The 22,666-nt window shown below is 33.9% G+C and overlaps 1 protein-coding gene across 3 annotated transcripts in view; it reads left to right on the top strand.

Moving 5' to 3' along the window:
* CSMD3 (CUB and Sushi multiple domains 3) overlaps positions 1-22,666 on the top strand; it is a 1,194,711-nt gene that overhangs the window by 928,408 nt on the left and 243,637 nt on the right. For all 3 annotated transcript variants that reach the window (XM_077772930.1, XM_077772929.1, XM_077772928.1), the window contains one exon: positions 6,587-6,781. In XM_077772930.1, coding sequence (XP_077629056.1) covers positions 6,587-6,781 — 195 coding nt within the window. The remainder of the gene's footprint in view (positions 1-6,586; positions 6,782-22,666) is intronic.

Here is a 22,666-nt window from a genome sequence, read left to right as displayed (position 1 = left end):
GGTTGGGCTTTGTACTCTCTGCAGAGTCTGCTTGGGATTCTCTCTCCCTCTCTTTCTGCCCCTCCCCATCCTCCACTCGTGCCTACTATCTCTCTCTCTCTCCCTTTGTCTCTCTCACAAAACAAATATGTAAACAAAAAAAATTCTTTACAATCTTAGGATAAAAGCAAGTATTTTTGCTTTTATTATACTTTGCTAATTTCAGTACACTTGTATATTAAATTTTTGTAACTATGCTATATATTGCCATGGGATTATTACCATTGATTAAAAATATATTATCATTGACTTCTTACCATGAGATTAGTCTATAATTTTTCTTCCTTATAATTGTCTTTCTCTAGTTTTGATCAAATTATACAACCCCCTAACTTTGGGAGCATTCTTACTTTTCTAATATCTAGAATAGTTTGTACAAGATAGGGATCATCTGTTTTGTAAACATTTGGGAGAACATCCCTGTGATTTGAGGTAGTAGAATTTTAGTGGTTATAAATCTGCCCAGGTTTTCTGCTTTATCTTCAGTTTTTGAAAGTCAGCTTCCTAAGAATTATTTTAATACAAGTTTTCAAATGTGTTGACATAAAATATTTGCATTATTTTCTTACATTTTTGTTGCTGTATGTTTTTTACTAACATTATTTGGTACTTGTGTCAGTAATAGTATTTCTTCCTTTCTATTTTCTCTGGATCTCTGCTTCTCTTTTTTTCAGGTTTATTGAAATAAATACTTACCTTACTAATTTTCAGAGTTTTTTCCTCTTCTAATATAAACTTTTGTCTCTATGTTTTTTTCTAAGTCATCTTTACCACTTTGCAAAAGTCTTAAAATATAGAGATTTATTATCAATAATTCTAAACTTGACCTAATACCACAGCATTATGATTTTTCTTTGCTTCAGAGTTCCTTAGAAATAGTGCCAATGAATTTTATTCACTTGCTTATTTACTCTATGCACCCCCATTTACTCCACTAACTCCCTATATATATACTAAACTACAAGCTTAAGAGCAAGCTCTCTGTTATTCACCAGTATACAATTAGTGCCTTAGAATAGTTCTTACACATCATAATTTTGGTAGTGTTTTAATTGACCGATTTTGAGCAACCTAAAGAGATGTCTTCTCATTTTGAAATCAAATATAATTAGAATCATAGAATAAAAACATAATTGAAATATAAGAAATCTTAGAGATATATCTCTGACCTGCATTTTATAAGGAAAACTAGGTTTTTAGAAATAGCTACTTAATATCTGCAAGCTAACAGGCTTATAAATAAGACCTGTTTAAGAGAAAAGCAAAAGAAAAAGGAGAGGAGAAAAGAGGAGAGGGAGGGAGAGATGAGAGGAGAGGAAAGGAAAGGAGAGGAGAGGAGGAAGCAAGCCAAGAAGGAAAGAAAAGAAGGAAAGAAAATCAAGAAAACTATAATCAAGTTAGTAAAGCAAGATTCTATTGTAAAACATTTCCAGAGATCTCTAGGATAAAAAATACAGGAAAACTTCCACAAATACTACCATGTTCAGTGGAGATGGTACTGATTGATTCCAGTATTCTTTCTTGTCAAAACTGGAATTAACCTCTCACAATCCTTTGTCTACTTAACATTCCAGGTAGCCATTCCTAAACCCATATAAATAAACACTTGAAATAAAACCTACTCTCCCCTTTCTTAACTCATTGTATCCATTCCTATTTCCCAGCTTGATCCATTTCCATGTCTTATCATTTCCAAAATCACAAGATTTATGTTGCCATAGGAAAAGGGTCATGGGTGCAAATTTTTTTAAAAGGTAAAATTATTCATTATGTACCTACTTTATTCTAGATACAATGATTAGTTCTCTTTAATGAATTGTCACTATCCTTCCCATGAGCAGGACCCTATTGTATAAATGCAACAAAATATGAAAACTAACACAAATAGGTGATAAGTATTATTATCCCTATTTTACAAGTGAGAAAGCTAAGGGTCAGACTATCTAAAAGAGTTACAGAGGGGCAGGTGTCTGGGTGGCTCAGTCAGTTGAGCATCTGACTTCGGCTTAGGTCATGATCTCACAGTTCATGGATTCAAGCCCCACACTGGGCTCTGTGCTGACAGCTTAGAGCCTAGAGCCTGCTTTGGATTCTGTGTCTTCCTTACTTCTGCCCTTCTGCTCTTCTGCTCTCTCTCTCAAAAATAAATAAACATAAATATATTTATGTATATATATATATATATAGTTACAGAAAATGGCATAGATTATTATTGCTACAAGAGTGAAAACAAATAAAAATATAAAAGTACGAACAGAGAAGTATACAGCCATTCCATGAACTTCAGTCTTTCTCCCTGGATCCTACAATATACTCCCCACCATCCTCAGCTAGGACACGAAGACCCACTTACACACAATTTCATGAAGTTTGACTCACTCTACATACATAATGTTTTTGGTAGGCTATTAATTTAAAAGCAGCCCCTACCTTTATTAGAGCTCACACCAGACTGTAATTACCATTGCCTTCTTCATAACTGTCTCTCCATTCCCCCGTTAAAGATAGATACTGAATCTTATTTTTGTTTGTGTGGAAATACACAATAGTTGTGCAATGTATGGATGCTATATTTGAACGTTGCAAAAACACAAGCCTGTTAACATGGATTCTAGAAGAAATACCACTTTATGTGTATGTAAAGCAAACTGCGGGTATGCCTATATGTAGCAGAAAATAGTAAGTTGGAGTAGAGAAGTAGAAGTTTGGGGGTGAAGGGAGATGTTTGGCTAATTTTAAAGCAATGTCTTCACAAAGAGTTTAAATCAGGCCCAGTCTCCACTGTAATTTCAATTAGATACAATGTTAACAGATTTACAGTTGAATAAATATTTACAGTTTAAATAGTAGTCTCATTTGCATTGTTTTAACATTAGGATGATTTTAGATTATAATGTTAATAAGTATGTCTTAAATATTTATAATTATAACATTTATACAAATGTGGCTCATACAGTAGTAATATTTGTAGTCTTTTAACAAAATACATTGATTCTGATGGGGAGAGAATGCACAGTTTTGTGTTAGTGGAGGGGACCTGGCAGCTGGTGCTTTAGATGGCAGGCAGTGTCAATTTATAGGCACCAAAATGTACAGTGGAAGACTTATGACTGGCTGTTTGTATATGGTGTAAATCAGCCACCTGCTCTGGGAACCTTAAGAGTATCATAAATTACTTTCTAAGTTAACATACCAATTTAAGATATATATTTTTTTTTCACAGAGCAACTTATTACATTTTAATTTTTACCCTGAGGTATTCTGGGGGCAATTGTGTAATACTTTCCAAAATAAAAGAGATACATATGACTCATCCTTATTCTCTGAAAGCGCGGGTAGAGATCTGGCCTTATGTAGATTCTTGTGCTTATAATAGGGAGGCATCTTGGGACTAAGTATGATCAGATGAGGGGAATTATCTTGAAAGGAACTTAGTTCCCAGGTTGCTGAAATCATACCAGCAGATATATGCTCATCCACACATGTGTACCATCCTGGAAATAATGGGCAGTTGGATATTATACACCGTGGTCACCCTTCAAAACCAAAAATAGCATATAACCACTTTTGATTATGCACAGGAGGACATTATTCAGAATAATGGTCCTGTAGTGAGCATTTAGCTATATGTGGGAATAAATTTTGAACTAAATCCCCTTTAACAATGCAAATATGTTTCTTTTTCTCCCAGAAAAAAAAATACTTACTTGTAAATCAATCACTAGGTATGAAATCACACATTCACTAATTCAAAGTGTGATTAAAAAAAACTTAATAGTGTTATAGATATTATACTTATTATATGTAATGTGATCTCAACGTCCATGTTTTCAGAAATAAAATGGAATCAAGAACATAGTAAAGCTTTAATTTTTCCAACTGAATCTTCTTTAAACCAGTTTTTAGCTTCCAATGTCAATTTTTTTCATTAAGCATAGAATATTTTATTTTTAATGTTCATTTATTTTTGAGAGAGGGAGACAGAGCATGAGCAGGAGAGGGGCAGAGAGAGAGGGAGACACCGAATCCAAAACAGGCTCCAGGCTCTGAACTGTCAGCACAGAGCCCAACGTGGGGCTCAAACTCATAAGCCTTGAGATCATGACCTGAGCTAAAATTGGATCCTTAACCAACTGAGCCGTCCAGACACCCCAGCATTTAGGATATTTTAATTGCTGGCAGAAAAATTCTCAAAAATAAATGTTTTGTACAAATTTTTTAAAAAGCCATAAGTAAGGTATAAGCTTTATGTCTTATGCTTACTTCTATCTTGTAACAGACTTCTTAATGTACTTTTTTTGGAGAATATAAGGCAAGGAAGACTTTTGCTTCGAGTCTATTCAGTAGGCAAACTACTATGAAGGTAAATAAAATTAATTATTCATAAGAATAATACTATCAACTTGTCTGGCTCATATTTTTTTTCCCAAAAACTCAAATAACCTTTCCATCTACTGCCTAGACCTTTGCATAAGGATTCTCCAGGTGTTTTCAAAATTTACAAATAATTGCTATGGCAGACATGGAAATAAACAAGGGCAGTGTCATCCATAGAAAGCTATTCACCAAGGATTTAAAGTAGTATGTAAACACAGTAATGAGATAAATGAAACCTCTCAAAATGAGGCTAGCAATATAAAATCATTGCAGAGACAATGTATTTAACTCATTGCCCATATTTCCCTTTCCTCAAAAAGTAGGGCATTTGCAGTACAAATTCACTGATACATCACTGAGACTATTGGGAAAACATAGAGAAGAAGAAAGCAAACTTTTTCAAAGACGAGTATTAGGTGGTTAGGATTGCCAAAGAGATTAAGCCTTTTAAACAGTAATTTGAATTCTTTCTTTTCCCTCAAGGAAAATTAGTATTCACACTGCTCGTTCTTCCTGGAAAATGGTATTGTGTGAATATTTTGCCTAGGAAGAAATATAGGTTCTTGGATTGAGAAGTAATTTTTATCATGAACTCTGAATATAATTTATGGGGTGCAAATTGTGTGTGTGTGTGCACCTGTGTGTGTGCACTTGGGAGATGATTATTTAGCTTTGGACTGAAACTAAGGAATCAGGTTTACCCAACTTATACACTTGTCCTCTTCACATACCTCATCCTTCACCTAGTCAGCTTGTTCTCTTTCAGTGTTCAGCTTAGATGTTGATTCTTCAGGAAGGTTCCTGAATGCATCCACCATGTCGTACTCATTATAGTTACAAATATTCATTAAAGAGAATTAATAAACTGTACATGCCATGAGGGCCAAAATATATTCTGAATGCCCACTGCTTTATTTCCAAAGTTCATTGGATAGTTGTTAGAAAGAAGGAAGAAAGAAAGCAGAACTTCGTTCCTCTGATATTCTATTCAAATCATTTAAAGAGGTCATTGCCTCTTTAGTTGAATTGGGAGAAATCTTGCATGGTGTTCTTTCTAGAACACAAATTTCTCCTCATTTCCTATGAATGTTGAAGTACTTTGAACTCCATAAAGTTTCATGAATGGAAGAAATATAGTGCTACTGTTGCAGTTAAGCAGATTTGGATATATGATAATAAAATAATTTCTGTGATAGCCATACACTAAGATATTATTGATTTAAATTCCAATGATTCCATGAGTCATATGCAGAGATACACCCACCTCCTAGTTTCTCATGAATTTAAAGTAAATTCTAATGTAAAAAATTATATTTGTTATCCTGAATTTGTGATGGCCCTTACATTTTGTATTATTTCCTAAGTAATCTATAATAATATGAAGACAGAAATATTAAGGCATTGCCCAGATCTGTTAACAACAATTTGTATTAGAGCTTATTCCCCAAAATGGATGAACTGATCTTTCTATTTCTCTACATGTTTTCAAAATGTTCTGTCATTCTCTTCAGTTCACTATCGGAGTGCACAGAAAACTTCTAGTTCCTTTGATGTGAATGGTCTTAATTTTCAATTTGTGTTAGCTTTAATAGCACTTGGCTTTAACATAGACTCTCTATCCAATAAGAATATGGCTTCTGATAGACATGGGGGATGACTAGAGGAGGCAGGTTATGATAAATGATTTCACTTTCCTCCCAGTGGTGAAATGAACTGAGCTCAATATAGGTAGTAGTATCATTTCTAGGTCCTGTCACAGGGAATGTGTGTACTTTATTTGGAGGAAGAGCTTTTAAATAAAGCAGTATTAAATAAAGAACTAAGTCCTGCTTCTTTTCCAAAATAATTCATTTAAAATATGCATTTATAAATATTATAGCACATAATAATTTATAATAAACTCTAAAACCTAATGTTTGACTACGTATTAGATACTAAATTTTAATAAAAAGACCAGTGAATAATTTGATGCTCTTACTTAACAATATGAATTAGCAAAGTGTCACACACGATTATGGTCTACTTTGTACTTTGAGCCCACAAAGAGAATCAGAAAGAGTGCTGGTGGTTTCCTGTCTGTTTAGAAGTAGAAATGAAGGAATATTAAAGCTTTAATAAAAAAAAAATAATGTTTTAAAACAATTCATTTCATATCAACATTGTTTTACAGCAAAACTTCGAGAGTCCTGCTTTGATCCAGGCAATATAATGAATGGCACCAGACTTGGAATGGATTATAAATTAGGGTCAACAGTCACCTATTATTGTGATGCTGGTTATGTTCTTCAAGGCTATTCAACACTTACCTGTATCATGGGAGATGATGGAAGACCTGGATGGAACAGAGCCTTACCAAGTTGTCATGGTAAGAAATATATATGTATATGTTTGTTTGCTTGTTTTGACTGAGGTTTTATTATTAGACTTTAGAATCAGGAAACATTTAAGCCATTTCTATGTTTTTAAAAATCAAGCACTTAACATTCAGTCTACAAACGCGGTAGGCATAGGCCATGCAGAGATTTTATCAAGGATTTTTAAATTGGATTCATTAAAGAAATGGTTTTAGAAAAGTGCTTATATTCCCAGGTGTCTCTAAAGCAATGTGCACGTTATTGTAGGCAAGCTCTCTGAGCATAAGGATATTGCCTTTTTCCATTCTGTGTTCAGGACTTAGAGGAGTGACTGAGAAAATTAGGTGCTCACAAGATACTTGCTGAGTAAATGAAGAATGAATACACTGAAATTGACATTTCAACAACAGAGATAAATGCAGTGACTTAAATACTATCAAGAACTGGTGATAAATCTTTATCCAAACTACACATTTCTTCTAAAAAATAAGGTTGCCTAGAAGTGACAACTGTGTTGGAGCTGCTGAGGCAGGTCTCGCAGCAGGGGGAAGACTCAAGGACACAGTAAAATGGAGGAAGACCTAAAATTAGTTTCAGTAACATCATATCAGATGTGTAACTGCCACGGCCAGCCTTAGTACCAGACCAGTGCATCAGATTCACCTTGATGCAGGAACTGACAGTGATCATAGCCAGGAGAAGACTGCTAATCTTAGAAAAAGTTTTGGGAAAAATATATTCAAGAGGAAGACACTTAATGTTTTGGAGATTAAACAAGTTACTGAAGAGCACCAGAAACAGAGACATCACCTTCACTTAGGATGTGGAATTTGCTAAGCATATGAGGAGTAAATGAACAGCCCATTCAGAATTTTGAAAAGATGATTCAGTGGACACGGGAGGGGAAATCGTGGGAGTCCCAAATTAATATTAAGTAGTTGGGATGATGATGGTTCATGAATATATATTTCTGGATAAATATCAGAAGGATTTTCCACAACAGGGACCAATTTGTCACTTTATGGACTTTGTAAAATCCATACGATTTTCCAAAACTCATATCTGAGTGTTAAACAAAAAATCCAACACAGTAACTTGAACATTATTTTAATGAAACACAGTACATTCTAAAATAAAGGGATGCACAGTTCAATTGCAGACCATGGAAATTTTTATATCAAGCTTTTGGAGATGGATTTTATAGCTAAACAAAATAGTACTTCATGTTGAAAAATCATATGCTTGTATACAACTCTATGAGGACAGAGATACAGTGGAGAAAAAAATGTTAAGTTAGGAGAGAAAAACTATGATATCATTATGGAAAGTTACCACAGACTCCCTCGTCAGTTGAATGATCCCAATGCATTGTACAAAACTGACATGGAGATGATATCATCTAGAGCAGATTTTCCAAACTATAGGTCACCACTAGTGAGTCATAAAATCAATTCACTGGGTCGTGACCAGCAGTTTTATAACTGATATACACTGAATAAAATAAAATAAAAGATAAATACATAAAAAGAAGAGAAAATATTATAACCCAAAGACCATAGTAAGGATAAATATTATTTTGTGTAACTTTTTTCAGCTATCCATACAGAGATAAATAAAATACAATAAGTATATGTGTGGGGGGGGTGTGTGCATGTGGATGTATATGCATATATTTGCAATGAGATAATGTGTATTTCTTACTATGAACTTCAGTGAAAAAAAACAATTTTGATCTGATGATTAAAAGAATGTATTTTTGGTGTCTGGCACACATAGTAATTTTTCCTAATTGTATAATGTATTCATGTTTTAGAATTATATGTGTATGATTTCTGACTTAAGCAAGTCATTTAGCCTCTCTAGACTCTCTCATCTCTAAAATGGAAGTAATTGAAATTCTTTACTTCAGAATGTTGTATAAGAAATAAAGAAAAGGTAAATACCTACTAAATGGTCATTCTGTTAATAACAGAACAGCCAGTTAATTCTTGGCTTGAATTGATAGTTTCATCTATCAGAAGACAGAAGGAGAAATAATTACTTTGAATTTCATTCTGCCAAAGAGAAAAAAAAATTGATGACGTAAAAGTTTATAGAAAGTTTAGGAGTATGATTGTATTGTCTTAAAATTCAGAGTATGCAAAAGAGAAATTTGTATATAGCCAGAAAATTTATTTAAAAAACCAAAACACACAAATACATAGAATATTTCCTGGAGCCAAAGGAGAAATAACCACAATCCTGACAGAGAAAAACAAAGGATACAGAAAATTATAGATCAGGGGCCCCAGGGTGGCTCAGTGGATTAGGCTTTAGGTTCTTGATTTTGGCTCACGTCATGATCTCAGGGTTCATGAGATCAAGCCTGCATTAGGCTCTGCACTGACAGTGTGGAGCCTGCTTAAGATTCTCTCTCTCCTCTTTCTCTTCCCATTCTCTCCCTCTCTCTCCCTCTCTCTCCCTCTCTCAATAGATAAATAAATAAACATTTAAAAAACTATAGATCAAAAGGATAAGTATTAATCACTGGGATAAATTATTAAATACATGGTTTTCAATGACTTAGATGAATAAGACAGGAGGAGCAGAGTACGTATTCACTAAAAGTACGCCTGCCTAAAATAATCCAATTCCTTGCCATAGATTTCTATATTAATAGGTCATAGAAATGTTAATTGAGCATGGAATATGTCATAATGTATACAAATAGTCCGCTGAACCAAAAGTATTTCATGAGATCCATTATGGCCCAAGTAAGTATATTTCATGTTGGTTGAATAGTCACATCTACAAACAAAGCAAAGCAAAGGTAGACCTGTGTTCAAACCTCTTACTATATCTATAAACTCAGATAAGCTAAGCCTTGATTTTTAAATCTTTAAAACTGGATGATAGTTTTTAACTCAATAGATTATTGTGAAGATTCAATTAACCACAACACACACACAGAACCTAGTGAATTTCCCAGCAAATACTGGCATATTAATACATGTAATATTCAAAATATTCTAAAAGAAGTACAGTACTGGAAAACACAGATGGCACTTGGCATTGTATAATATGTTTTAGTGGAACTCGTATATTTCTATTATTTCAACATTAATTAAATCTAATTTATTAATGTTATTATATGGATACACATTTACTCCTAAAAACAGCACAAATGTTTAATATTTTTAAATTTCTTAGAGAATAATCTTCACTTTCAGTTTAGTTAGATATGACTAGATTTTTACCCATAATGCCAACTTACTATGGAAAGCAAAATTATTGCATGCATATCTTACACTATTACAAATAAAATTAAGATACATTCATGTTAAAATCTGACCACAATTGATCATTTCTAAACAACGATTTAAAACCAAGAGAAAACCTAAATCAGCTATGTGACCTTGTACCATTTATTTTCTGTGTCTAAGCATGAGATAATATTGTATAATTTGTAAGGTTGGGAGAATTATATTTAATAACTCATTTAGAACATTTGATTCTGGGGTTCCTGTCTAGCTCAGTCAGTAGAGCATGTGACTCTTAATCTTGGGGTTATGAGTTCAAGCTCCACACTGGACTTAGAGCTTACTTAATAAAATAAAATAAAATATAAAAATAAATAAAAATAACATTTGGTTCTGAAGTAATTACTATCAGACAGCAAGGAGAGCTTAATATATTTTAGTTTCTTGATCAGGTTCACACATATCTGTTTGTTTTCCCTCACAGTAATTATACAGAAATCCAAAATACACAGAACTGGCTGACTTTCAGATTTAATAATTTAATACTTTGAAAGTCAAAATTAGTGGGTAAAACAACTGCAAAAGAGACATATATTCATTTGCTTATGTTTCTATTTTTAATATCACTAATGTTTAAGAATTAGGTTGCCAGGCTCTGCAGCTTCTCATGCTATGTATTATCCCACAGTAAAATGTTGACTAGTATCTCTGAGAACATAGGCAGGATATTTTGACTGACAGGCTTTTTATTTTTGAGTATGTAAGAAGGATGTTAGCTATTAAACCATGATCTCTAACTGACAAAATAAGGAAAGCTTTTTATTTTTTACATAAAAATAAACACCAGCATGACCATTAATGCAATATTTAAATGCAGTATTTTGCTTTTTCTTATATGTTTCACTCTGAAAGACCATAAGCTCCTCATGTCTTAGGCTAGATATAACTTTTTAGTGTGCAACACATTAATTTATTCATGCAGCCTCTTAGTAAATATGTTTATCCTGAACTGAACCATAAGAATTTACAAAGTTTGTTTATTTTAGAGGATAGGGTGTTTTTTTTAAATCATGGTTTAAGATTCTGTACATTTTAAATCTGAAGGAAATATTTTCAAGAGCTTATGTTGGACCCTGGGAGATTGTATTTGTCAGAAGTAGATCCAAAATGATAACATCCTGTGGTAAGTCCTGCTCAGTGATGAGAAACCCTGCAGTTTATCTCATGAAAATGTCACACGTATTAAATGATAGCAGAACAGAATATCTGTACCTGAAATTCTCTTTGTGATCAAAAAAAAAAAAAAAAGGCTGTTTGGAAAATAATTTCTTCCCTGCTTATTTTTCATACTTTGAAAAGCATATTGAAACTCTGAGTTACTTTAGTTATCTATAGACACACTGGGTTAAAGTAGAAATCTTATTGCTCTTATCCATAAAATAACTCAATATTAGCTAAAGGTAATGAAACACAAATAGTGACAGATTCCAGATTTTTCCCTTAATATTCATTACTTGACTTATTCACCTAATGGTATTGCAGTTATTTATATAAACACACTTCTATCCTGATCTAGGGCACCCACCGGCTATCTCTTTCCTCTTAACCTCTCCCCTGGCTAGTTTCTCTCTCCCTTGTTTCCTGATAGAATCTCTTATGAACACAACAAAGTAATCTTTCAAACATATGTTAGATTATATCAAAATCCACCAGTGACTTTCTAAATCTGAGTAAATTTCAAATATCTTACAATATGAAGTTCTACTTAATCTACCTATATATTCTCTGACCCCTTTACTATTCTCCCTCTTTACTACACTTTTTGGGCCGCAAGGGCCTCCTTGATGTTTCTTGAAAGCACTGTTCACACTTCTGCTTCAGGGCTTTTGCACTTGCTTGTTCTTTTTGTCTGAATGTTTTTCCCCCCAGATTTCTGGCTGAAGCTCTGATTTCCTTTAGAATTATGATCACTTGTCTTAATAGAAAAAAAATTCCAATTTACCCTCCCCTTGCCTCCAAAGCTTCCAGGATAGAATCAAGTATATCTAAAGTTGAAATAATAGATCCTCAGTAACGATATTTCTGGTGTGTGTAAAGCCCGTTATTTTAGGGCCTTAGAACTTTGGAAGGTCAATCATTCCATTTGCGAATACTGGCCACATCACTAATACAATATTTTTTAATTGAGATATTATTTACATATAACATTAAATTTGTTTTAGGTATACAACAAAATTTGATATTTGTATATATTGTGAAATGATCACAACAATAAGTATAGTTAACATCCATCACCATACAGTTCCAATTTTCTTTATAGTTTATTTTTGAGACAGAGAGAGACCGAGCATGAGCAAGGGAGGGGCAGAGAGAGAAGAAGACACAGAATCCGAAGCAGACTCTAGACTCTGAGCTGTCAGCACAGAGCCTGATGCAGAGCTTGAACCCATGAACCGCAAGATCATGACCTGAGCCGAAGCTGGACACTCAACTGACTAAGCCACCCAGGCGCCCCACAATTTTTTTTCAGATGATAAATAATTTCAAGATGTACTCTCTTAGCAACTTTAAAATATGCAAGGCAGTATTATTAACGACATCATCATGCTACACGTTACATACACATGACTTATTTATTTCATAGCTGGACCAATTCAGTACTCTTCATATTTTCCATTGCTATAGCATACAGTGAACATACAATTGATGGTTAATATAATAATAAGACCCTAAGAATAAACATATTTAAATTGTTGAAGAATCAGTAGCTTGCCACTTATTCTAAAGTGGTATCATGAATTCCTCTTTTTCAAAATTCAAAAGTATCAATTATGTGCCTGGTCCTGCACTAACTATGAATTTAATATGGTTCTTGCCCTTAGAAAGTTTATAGTCAAATGATATACAGACAGATAAGGTCCATTGCTAGAAATAAAATCAGTGCTGCAAGCACAGCATGGAAGTGCATCTGAACCAATTACAAAGTGAGATCAGGAAAGTCTCCCTTGGGGCTTCTGGTTGCTCAGTTGGTTAAGTGTCAGACTTCAACTCAGGCCACGATCTCCCAGTTCATGGGTTTGAGCTCTGCATCAGGCTCTGTGCTCATAGCTCAGAATCTGGAGCCTGCTTCGGATTCTGTGTCTCCCTCTCTTTCTGCCCTCCCCGCTTGCTCACACTCTCTCTCAAAAAAATGAATAAATGTTAAAAAAAAAATTTAAAGGGAAATCTTCTTTATGAAAGTGGCACATAAAGTGAATATTAAAACTATTAATAAGAAGGAATCAGGTGAGGTACAGGCATGAGGAGATGGTGTATTTTACCCCAGGGGTTGTGCATTTATAAACATATAGAAGCAGCAGTAAATGAATGAAAGTAGGTAGAATTTCCAGCAGCTCAACATGGCAAGCCCATAGAGAGGACTCATAAGAGATAATAGGTTATCTGTTCTGAGAACAGTTTGTAGTTCTGTATATATATTACTTTAGAGCTTAACACAACTCCGTGAGTTAAAGACTACTAATATTCTCATTTTAGAGATTTAGAAACCAAGACATAAAGAGAGGTTCATTCACGTTCTCAAAGTCACAGTTGACTACTGGTCATGTTTTGGAGTCCAGGCTTAATCACTGCCCTATAGGTAGGCTGATTGATTCTACAAATGACCTTGCATTCATCTTTTTTATATCTCTGGAAACTAGCAGTTATGGTATATTGCAGTTGACTAAATATTTCATGAATGGGAATGTGGCATGGAAAATAAGTGGTGAAATTTCAGATACTCCACTTATTTCTGAAATCTTCCTCCAAGCTAAGTATGAGAACTAAGAAAAGGCAAATTCCTACCAATAACTAATAAAAGTGTTCATCTAAAATGCATTTTTGCATTTCATTTGAAATACAACCTTACACAGAATGCAAATACCTTAATAGATATAGTCAGTGTTAGTTCTTTTCAATATCTGCACCATTATTTTCAATACTTTTGTTTCTCTCATGCTAATGTAAGCCCTAGATTCTGGGGGAAAAAAGAGAGTTAAGTAACTCAGTCACTGATAACTATAAGTCTTTCCAAAGTATACAGACACAAGTATGTTAAGATTAGACATCCTGTAGTCATAGGGCACCATTCTTTGTTCAACTTCCAATTATATGCAGAATGATAAAAGCTTTTAAAAGGAGAGCTCTCTTACCCTATCAGCTGAAGAGAAGCTTCAAAAGAAACAAACTAAAAAATAAAAAGTTCATTTTATAATTCTAACTCTCCAATTTAATGAGTTATCTCTTATTAATAAACTCATATGACCTACTTTTAATTAAATCATATTGCTTTAGTGAAGAAGTAGAAAACTCAACTTTTATTCCATATCTCCTGCTTAAATGGCATGGCTTGCCTTGGGCTAGTTTCTTATCCCAAATGTCCTTGAGGTTTATAGAATTTTTTGAGATTTGAAACAAGTTTAGAGTCTCATCCCCCATTATAAATGCATATAGATATTATCTAGTCTAATATACTGAACCATTTAGCATTTGATGTCATTTAAAATATGTGATATAAAGCATGTAGATGAAAGATTCATAAAACAAAGACCTAGTGGTAAATTATTGCTGAGTATCATCAAATATCTGCCTTTCCTTAGCTTCACATAGGAATTTTGACCACAGACATAATATACAGATTATGTGTCAGAACCATGTTAAAAAGAAGTATAATGTATTTTCCTTTCTTTACTTTTTTTAAAAATAAACTCTAGGCCCAGCGAGGGGCTTGAACTCATGACCCTGAAATCAAGAGTCACATACTCTACCAACTGAGTCATGTACCCCAAATGTATTTTCTATTTTAAAAACTTAAAGTAGTATTGGGATAAAACCAAGGCATGCTTGGTTTTTATATAATGGGAGGGAGGGGAAAGTATTAGTTAAAATGAAATGGGATGGAAAGCTAATGTTATTGAGCACCTGCTATTTCTAGGCACTCTTACTTACATTATCACTCCAGTTGGCTTCCTGCATGCTAGTCTAGAGAATCATTAACATTGTTATAAATAAATCCCTGCTGCTATGAATTCTGGAGCATACCATGTAGAGTCCCCTATGCAAGAAGCAATTAGATTGCAAATCAGTGCCTATAATTCACAGCATATATGTTTGTGACCACTGACTTCGAGCTCATATTTAAACCATCTTTATTTTCTCTGCTTTTGGGATCTCAGTGACTATGCCATTTCTCCAGAAGGGTAGTCTTGTGGCTTCTCACAAGTGCTACTTGTACTGAGAAGCCCCAATTCTCCACTACCATGTAGCCTTTGATTTAGACATCTGACTTCTGTGTGTGTGTGTGTGTGTGTGTGTGTGTATATATATATATACATATATATATACAGAATATTGATTAACCCAAAAATTCTCCCCTTACAGAGAAAGAAAAGAAGTATACAACAGTAACTATTAATAGTCATGTTGAGAATCAAATTGTATTAAGGAATGGTATTAAGGTAATAAGACAACAGCTCTAAAAATAGTCAAATATGTACTTCTTTTGGAGAAAGAAAAAAAAAGCTACTAAAAATTGCAAGCCACAAAACCTAGAGAGAGAGAAAGCAGATTTATTATTGAATAAGGATATTTGGAATATAATGAACATTACAGGCAGTCTATGGAAGATGCTACAAAGACCAGATAGAATTTCATACAAGTTTATAAAGAACAAACAACATTTATTTTATCTCCCTGAGGCACACCTGATGTACCTTGTCTATGTATACCTTGTAAGAACCCTGAGTAATTTCTGAAGTATGTGTTTGCTTCAGTCAGAAGGCCAGCAGTATTGAACTGTAAAATCAAAAGTTTGGGCCTATTACGTTTTAAAGAAAATACCCTAAAGGAGGCTGCTGCTTTCCTCCCCTTTATTAAACACAGAAAATTCCATTGTACACTTACACTTCAGCAGCGAGCCATTCACTCCAAGATGTACACATAAAAGAAGATAATACAGAGCTCAAAACAGGGAATTTTGTTCCTAATCTCAAATGCCAGATCCAGTCAGACTGAAATACTTAGGAGAGTTAGTGAGTAAATCTGTACCACACTGAGGCAATGGTTCTAAAGAGCTTCAAACCTAAGCCAACCCGAAGACTGCGTATTTCTCCCCTACTTCCAAATCTGAGTTTTAGGACCTTTCTGATTCAGGGAAGAATTGATCTGTCTTGTTAGGAAGAGATGCAAGAGAGCAAGAAGGTAAGGGTCATCCAATTGCAACTGATATTTTCCAGATCTTCATAGACTGAAGCAACAATCTCTGAGCCAAGCCCCTTTAAGGAAAAAAGAAAACAAAAAATTACAAAGGTAATAAGATGGATTTGGGAGGAATCTAATTAGAATCAGGTTTCTTTTTTGTGTAATGATGAATGCTGTCCTAGAATTTTCTTTTTTGGTGTATAAAATATAATAAAGCGCATAGGTGTAAAAGATAAACTTATTATATTAAAACGCAGCTATCCAAGTACTTAAAACCTATAATTGAAAAAACAAATTTTGATGTAATAATATGTTGCTTCCTTGTTATTGCTTTAAATTAGAAGTTATAACAAGCTTAATAACTACTATAGTGATAAGCACAAATAATATTTTGAGGTATCTGCAACAATTATAATGTAATATAAAAACATCTATAATTTCTATTGGTGACAAAGCCCCAGTTACTTCTAATACTGCTGTGGTTTTCTGTCTACATTTGAAATTAAATGAAATGGTATGATTCACTTAGAAAAAATTCCATTAGGGTTGAAAAACATAGACATTTTTTTCCCTGTCCAAATTCGTGAAACAAGAAAAAGAACCTCTGAATTGTAAAAAAAGAGAGAAGATGGGCCAGTTTCTCCTTCTTTCACTATTAATATTCGCTCTTCTTTCTCCCTGCCTTCTAAAGTATAAAGAGTCCAAAAAAGTAGAGGACTACGTCCATACTGATTGTTAGCAGCTGGGCACAGTGACAGCCCTCTAACTCCCACCACCTCTTGAGAAAACAGCTGAATTAAAGTTGTAGGTTCCTCTTCCTTTGGGATGGAGTACCTTGGTCTTCATCCTTAGAGAAATGAAGAGGAGAGGAAAATAAAAACCACGAGCTCCTCCCAGAGGAAAACAAATCCCTGGGTAGAATCCCTTAAATGGCTTTCCTCTCAAAGGAAGAGTTTGGCAGAAACACCAGGTCAGTTTCCTCCTGTCCTTTCTCTAAACTTCTTAGTTCTTCCTGGGATTGATGAGATTAGTTCATCTTCCTAAGGCCTTTATGAAACCCTCAATATATTACCTCCAGAAGATTCTGTGGGGACAGAGAGTTGTTTCATTCACTTTTATCTAAGCCCACACCAGATCCACTCCCACACTGAAGTTTCCTCTCTTCTATGGCTACTCAGTCAGTGAATAGTGAGGCTGGAATGCAAAGCTAGATCTTGAAGATTCCAAAGCTTTGGGCGTTTATATTGCCTTTACTATGCTACCCTAAACAAGTGGTTTGAAAAATATGAGTTTTACATTCCATGCATTTAGTCAGCAGCAAGATAGTAATATACCATATATATTATTCTTCCTAATATTTATGACATATATTTACTAGAAGTCCATTAAATAAACAGACACTATGCTAAGCTCCAGAATTATAAATAGTGTCTAAAAAAGACATGGGAATTTTGACTTAATAGATTTTGGAGTTAAGGAATAGAGACAGACTTTAATCAAAAGGCCATATAAATAAACGACTTTATATAAATATAAAACAAGTTGTAATCACTGTTCTGAAAGTAATGGAATGCTGTATGATGGGATCATCTGAAGTAATCTGGAAGAGAAGGAAGACATTCCTAAGAAATCAATGTTTGTGAAGCGATCCAGTAGGAGTAAGAAACTGTCGGAGAGGATATTTTTTCCCTCCAAACTCATTTTGTACTAATATATTAGCTGTCTTAAAGTATTTTTTTTTAACAATAAAAGATTGACATCACTTAAAATCAATGACTTAGACATAAGAAACTAAGCAATGGAAAGGAATTTTAGTTTTTAAAAAGCACCAATAATTCAATGAAAATTATTTTAAGAACTTATCTTCCCATATCCAGTTTCCTAGTAATTGCTAGGGACTTGGGAGTATAGGCACTAGTGAGTGACTGCTAATGAGTCCAAGAATTCCTTTGAGGATGACCCATAATCTGAAGTAAGATAGAGGTCCGGTGCACAACTTTGTGAATATTCTAAACCACAACAACAACACTCAAATGTATACATCATACCTCAGTCTTGAAATGAGGTTAAAAATGAGTGACATAGGTATGACAGATGAACTACTAACATCCATTCTGTTAGAATCTATATATGGCAGCATGGCAGCTCTGTCCAAGAAATATAGCTTTTTGTAGGTCTTTGTCATAGGATCACTCTTTTTCTAAGAACACACTCTAATGGAGAACACAGCTCATGGAGCACTGGGGCATGAAGGGAATGCCCTCCTAGCCAGCAAAATCAAATGAGTGAGTCCAGGCAATCAGTGAGGTGACAGATGTAGAAGCTCATCTCCTACTAAGTTTAGTTAGTGAGTGATTAAAGTGGTTTACAAGCCACTGATTACATTAAGATGGAGGTTCCTTTTAGTGTTAAATGGGAGTATGGAATTATAACACAGAATTAATTCACACATAATAAAGACTGATTTTTACTTTTTTGTCTTTTAGGTGAACAGATGAGGCAATAGGAAACTTATCACAATATTATCTTTAGTTTTCCAGGTCAATAAATGTGAATATATCAGAACGAATGCAAAAGAAAATGAAAATCAAAATAAATAACTTACTTAGGGTAATAGTTTATAATTCAAAGAGATACTTATTACCATTATGATAAAAATAGCCTTATTAGAGATATGTTGTCTAAGATAAAATGAAATGCTTATTTATATAGGAGAAATGATGAGAAGCATGAAATCAATGGCTGAATAATTAGATTTTTTTTTAAAACTAAGAACAGGTTTTAAACAAAGGAGGGAAGTAGCAAGAGTAATTTTAATCTTGAAGTCAGTACTGGGAATATTAGCTGTCTGCATTATAAACTCAATTCCAAAGTTTAAGGTTTATAAAAGGACTTCTCTTAAAAGAAAAAAAAAAAACTCAGTGGGAGATACAGCTTTCAAACACTTTCTCTACCAGGATTTTTGATTTGTGACATTCAATCAGGCTACATCAGGGCATAAGTAATTTACTAGAAGTGGACCAGCACTTTTGTAAAGTACAGCAGTTCTCCCCAACTGAAGGAGTCGCCAGCTACATCTAGTAAATTATTGATTTAATATAGCAGATTGCTCTTTTGTGACCCACAAGAATTCATCACTTTTAAAAGTACTCACCTTGCCTCTGAGTAAAATTTATATACTATATAATAATTTTCATGACAGCATATATTTGATAATAAATTATACATTACACAGCTGAAAAGATTGCATGGTTTACCAGTGCCCTACAATGTCTTCATAAGGCAGACTAATGCCTACCACAAGCTAACTACTCTATCCCCTAACACCTTTACGCTTTTGCTCCATTTGTGTTGAATTCTTATTGAGTCAGTTGTAAAACTGATTGAGCTGGCAAGTAAACCAAACCTGATTAAGCCAGTTTCACTAATTAATTAAGACTACTCAAAACATTTAATATTAAGTAAATAAATGTAAGCTTTAAATGAAATTTATTTTACAATGAAAATTTAAGCGGAATGAATTTTTAAGATTCTATACATCATTTGCTAAGAAAAATTCACTATTGAACTGAAAATTATGAAAGTTGGGAAATTCATAAAACATAAGATTGATAATTTTCAAGAATAGAATTTCTCACTGCATTTAGAATGCTTTTCACATTTTAAATATCTTTCTCCATCTTGAAAAAATAAAATACAGGTATCATATATCCTGAATTATAGATGTGTTGTATACAAAGGGTCAGAAGGCAGAACTCTGATCAGTGGATCACTGGTTGAGGAAAGGTTTGTAACTAGCATTTGTCTAATTTTTTTAGACTGCATTTATTTTGAGAGGGAAGAGTCTGCTGACAGGCTGTGTTACATGTACTATAAAGTCTCTAAGATATGCGGACATTCAAGTCAGACCTCTTCTATAAAATTGGTTTGAGATTCTTCTATTTCACTTACTGGAAAGTTACTTCTTGTTCTCCTTCTTCTTCTCCAGCCCTCCTTCTCCATCCCGCACACATGATCAAACCTTAGTGGGGAAGTCCTTTTCACTAGGTGACCAGAGGCCTTAAAATCCAGTTACAGATTCATCCTCTGATGTCCCTGGAAATACCACATCTCTTTACTGCCTCATCCCTTTCCTACTGCAAGAGTAAAACAAGCACATACAGTATAGTTGCAGTCTGGGCACATTGTACTTATACGAATGAATCCATATAAATTCAGCCAAAGAAAATTTTCAAAAAGCAAACAGGAAAAAAAAAAGAGAATGAGAAAAATCATAAAATTAAAGGTATGCTCCAGACTATTAAAATGTTAGCATGGATTTGCTACTGTACAATGGTAGACATGAGTCTGCTCTTCCCTCAGTGGAAGTCAATATCCATGTGGCTTTCGTACAGTAAGAATCCTATCATTGAGCATGTTTTCAATGTTTAAAGATACATACCTTTTACATAATATTGCCTCTCAATGGAAAGCAGCAGTGATTCCTGGTAATTGGAGAAGATTTCAATCACAGAAAGAAAAAAATAGGCTAATATGGATTTATTAAGAGAGGGTATGTCTCAATTCTGTCTTGGATTTAAGTGAATTTCTAGAGAAATTTCTACTAAATGGAATGTTTGTGTATGTGCTGCCTATGGAACACCATTTATAGTAGCCTACCTGGTATTGCAAGCATAATACATTCCAACATCCCATAAACATTTATAGAAAACCCACTGTTTATTGGAACTGTTCTGGTAAAGAAGAGAAATATGATAAGATGTGTCTGCTAGAAAAATCATTGCAGTGGTGAGAACTTGCAGGGATTAGTGGAGCTAGTTGTCTCTTCGAAGAGCTCATGTGGAAACTGTTGGGAGTTTGGGTTGTGACAGTTTCAGTGTCAGTGAGGAGAGAGAGACTGATGAGCTATGTAAGGGTACAAGCAACAAATCAATGATGTATTGGACCCCAAAAGTGAGGGAGAGAGTGTCAAGGATAACGGTATTTTATAATAGGCTAAGTTTGACATTATAAATCTTTAAAATACTTGGGCTCTCCGTGCATACAAAAAAACACAGTTCTTTAGTACTGCAAAATTCTAATCAATTATAGACAATAATATAAATGTGAGAATTATCGCCAAAGTGATAGTACATTTTGGAATCATCGGCCTGGCATTTTGCAAAGTGTGTTCTAGGGAACATTGGTCCTGTGAGACGTTACACTGAAACAGTTTCCACGATCAAATAAGTTTGTGAGAAAAAATATGACAGTCCCCATACTTTACTAAGGTATCAATGAAATCATAAAGAACTCTTTTTCTTTTATCCATGTATTTCCCAAACTTACTTAATCATAGAACCTCTTCTCATAATTCAAGTGTTCAACTACAATGCAATTAAATATAGATTTAAGAGGTTGTCATATGGATCAAATAAGTTGTATTCAGGAGCAGGTACAGATGAGTTCTTACATTAAATGCATTACAAGGGATATGGGCTTTTAGAGAAACACAGCCAGTGGGACACATGGCCCACTGGTATAAATAAAATAGCAAAAATAAGCATAGAATTCAAAGTCTTGGTAGGCTTCTAACTTCTACTGATTGTTAACAGAGCCAGAAAAATAAAGGCGGCCCTTTGCTACACCCACCAGTTTAATGAAATTAAAACAGGAAGAGAGAATATGAAGTTTCTAGGAACAAATATTAGGAGATTTAGTAAAGTTGCTCTGGCTTAGTCATTAAGGAAGAAATGCAAAATTATGGCCGCTAGGACAAAGAACAGAATCTAATATAGTATTAGTTATCCTAAAAACAGATGATTATACTGCAACCTCATCTATATTCATCAATGGTTAAAAAATAACTTCACTTTTTTTTATACTTATAAATGATACTTTTTGAAATAGCTGTCCTTAATGTCCATATGCAAAATAGAATCTAAAAAACAAATTGAGGCTGTCTGATGCATATTAATGTGGAATGGCAGAATGTTCATGACTAAGTCACAAAGCTGAACTTGGACTAGAAGCTCTCATTTCTATTCATATTCATTTCCAAATATGAAAATAAGACCTATTGTCACATACATTCAAAGTATTATAATTTTGGAGCACCTTAAAATCAGAAGGAAGGTTAACGTAAATCACACTACTCATTTTTGAATGATTCTCTCATCAGTAATACTATTAGCTGAATAAAGTTATCTGTGCTGAATAAAGAATACACCTGACCACTCTAATTTCACACAATAATGAGTGATGAGAGCAATGCATCTTCGGTTATCATCACCACTGTCAATTTGTTGTTGTTCTGGGGCATTCTAATTTTAGTATCTTTAATCCTAAATATATACTACCATTTTACAAAACATTAAAAGGCAGAACATTATTAGCCACCCAACACAATGTTTATGTTGTATGTATGTGTTTTAAGAATAT

This window comes from Crocuta crocuta, unplaced genomic scaffold, assembly GCF_008692635.1.
Source record: "Crocuta crocuta isolate KB4526 unplaced genomic scaffold, BGI_CrCroc_1.0 scaffold479, whole genome shotgun sequence".
NCBI classification, from domain to species: domain Eukaryota; kingdom Metazoa; phylum Chordata; class Mammalia; order Carnivora; family Hyaenidae; genus Crocuta; species Crocuta crocuta.
This window is presented reverse-complemented; position numbering and strand designations above follow the sequence as displayed.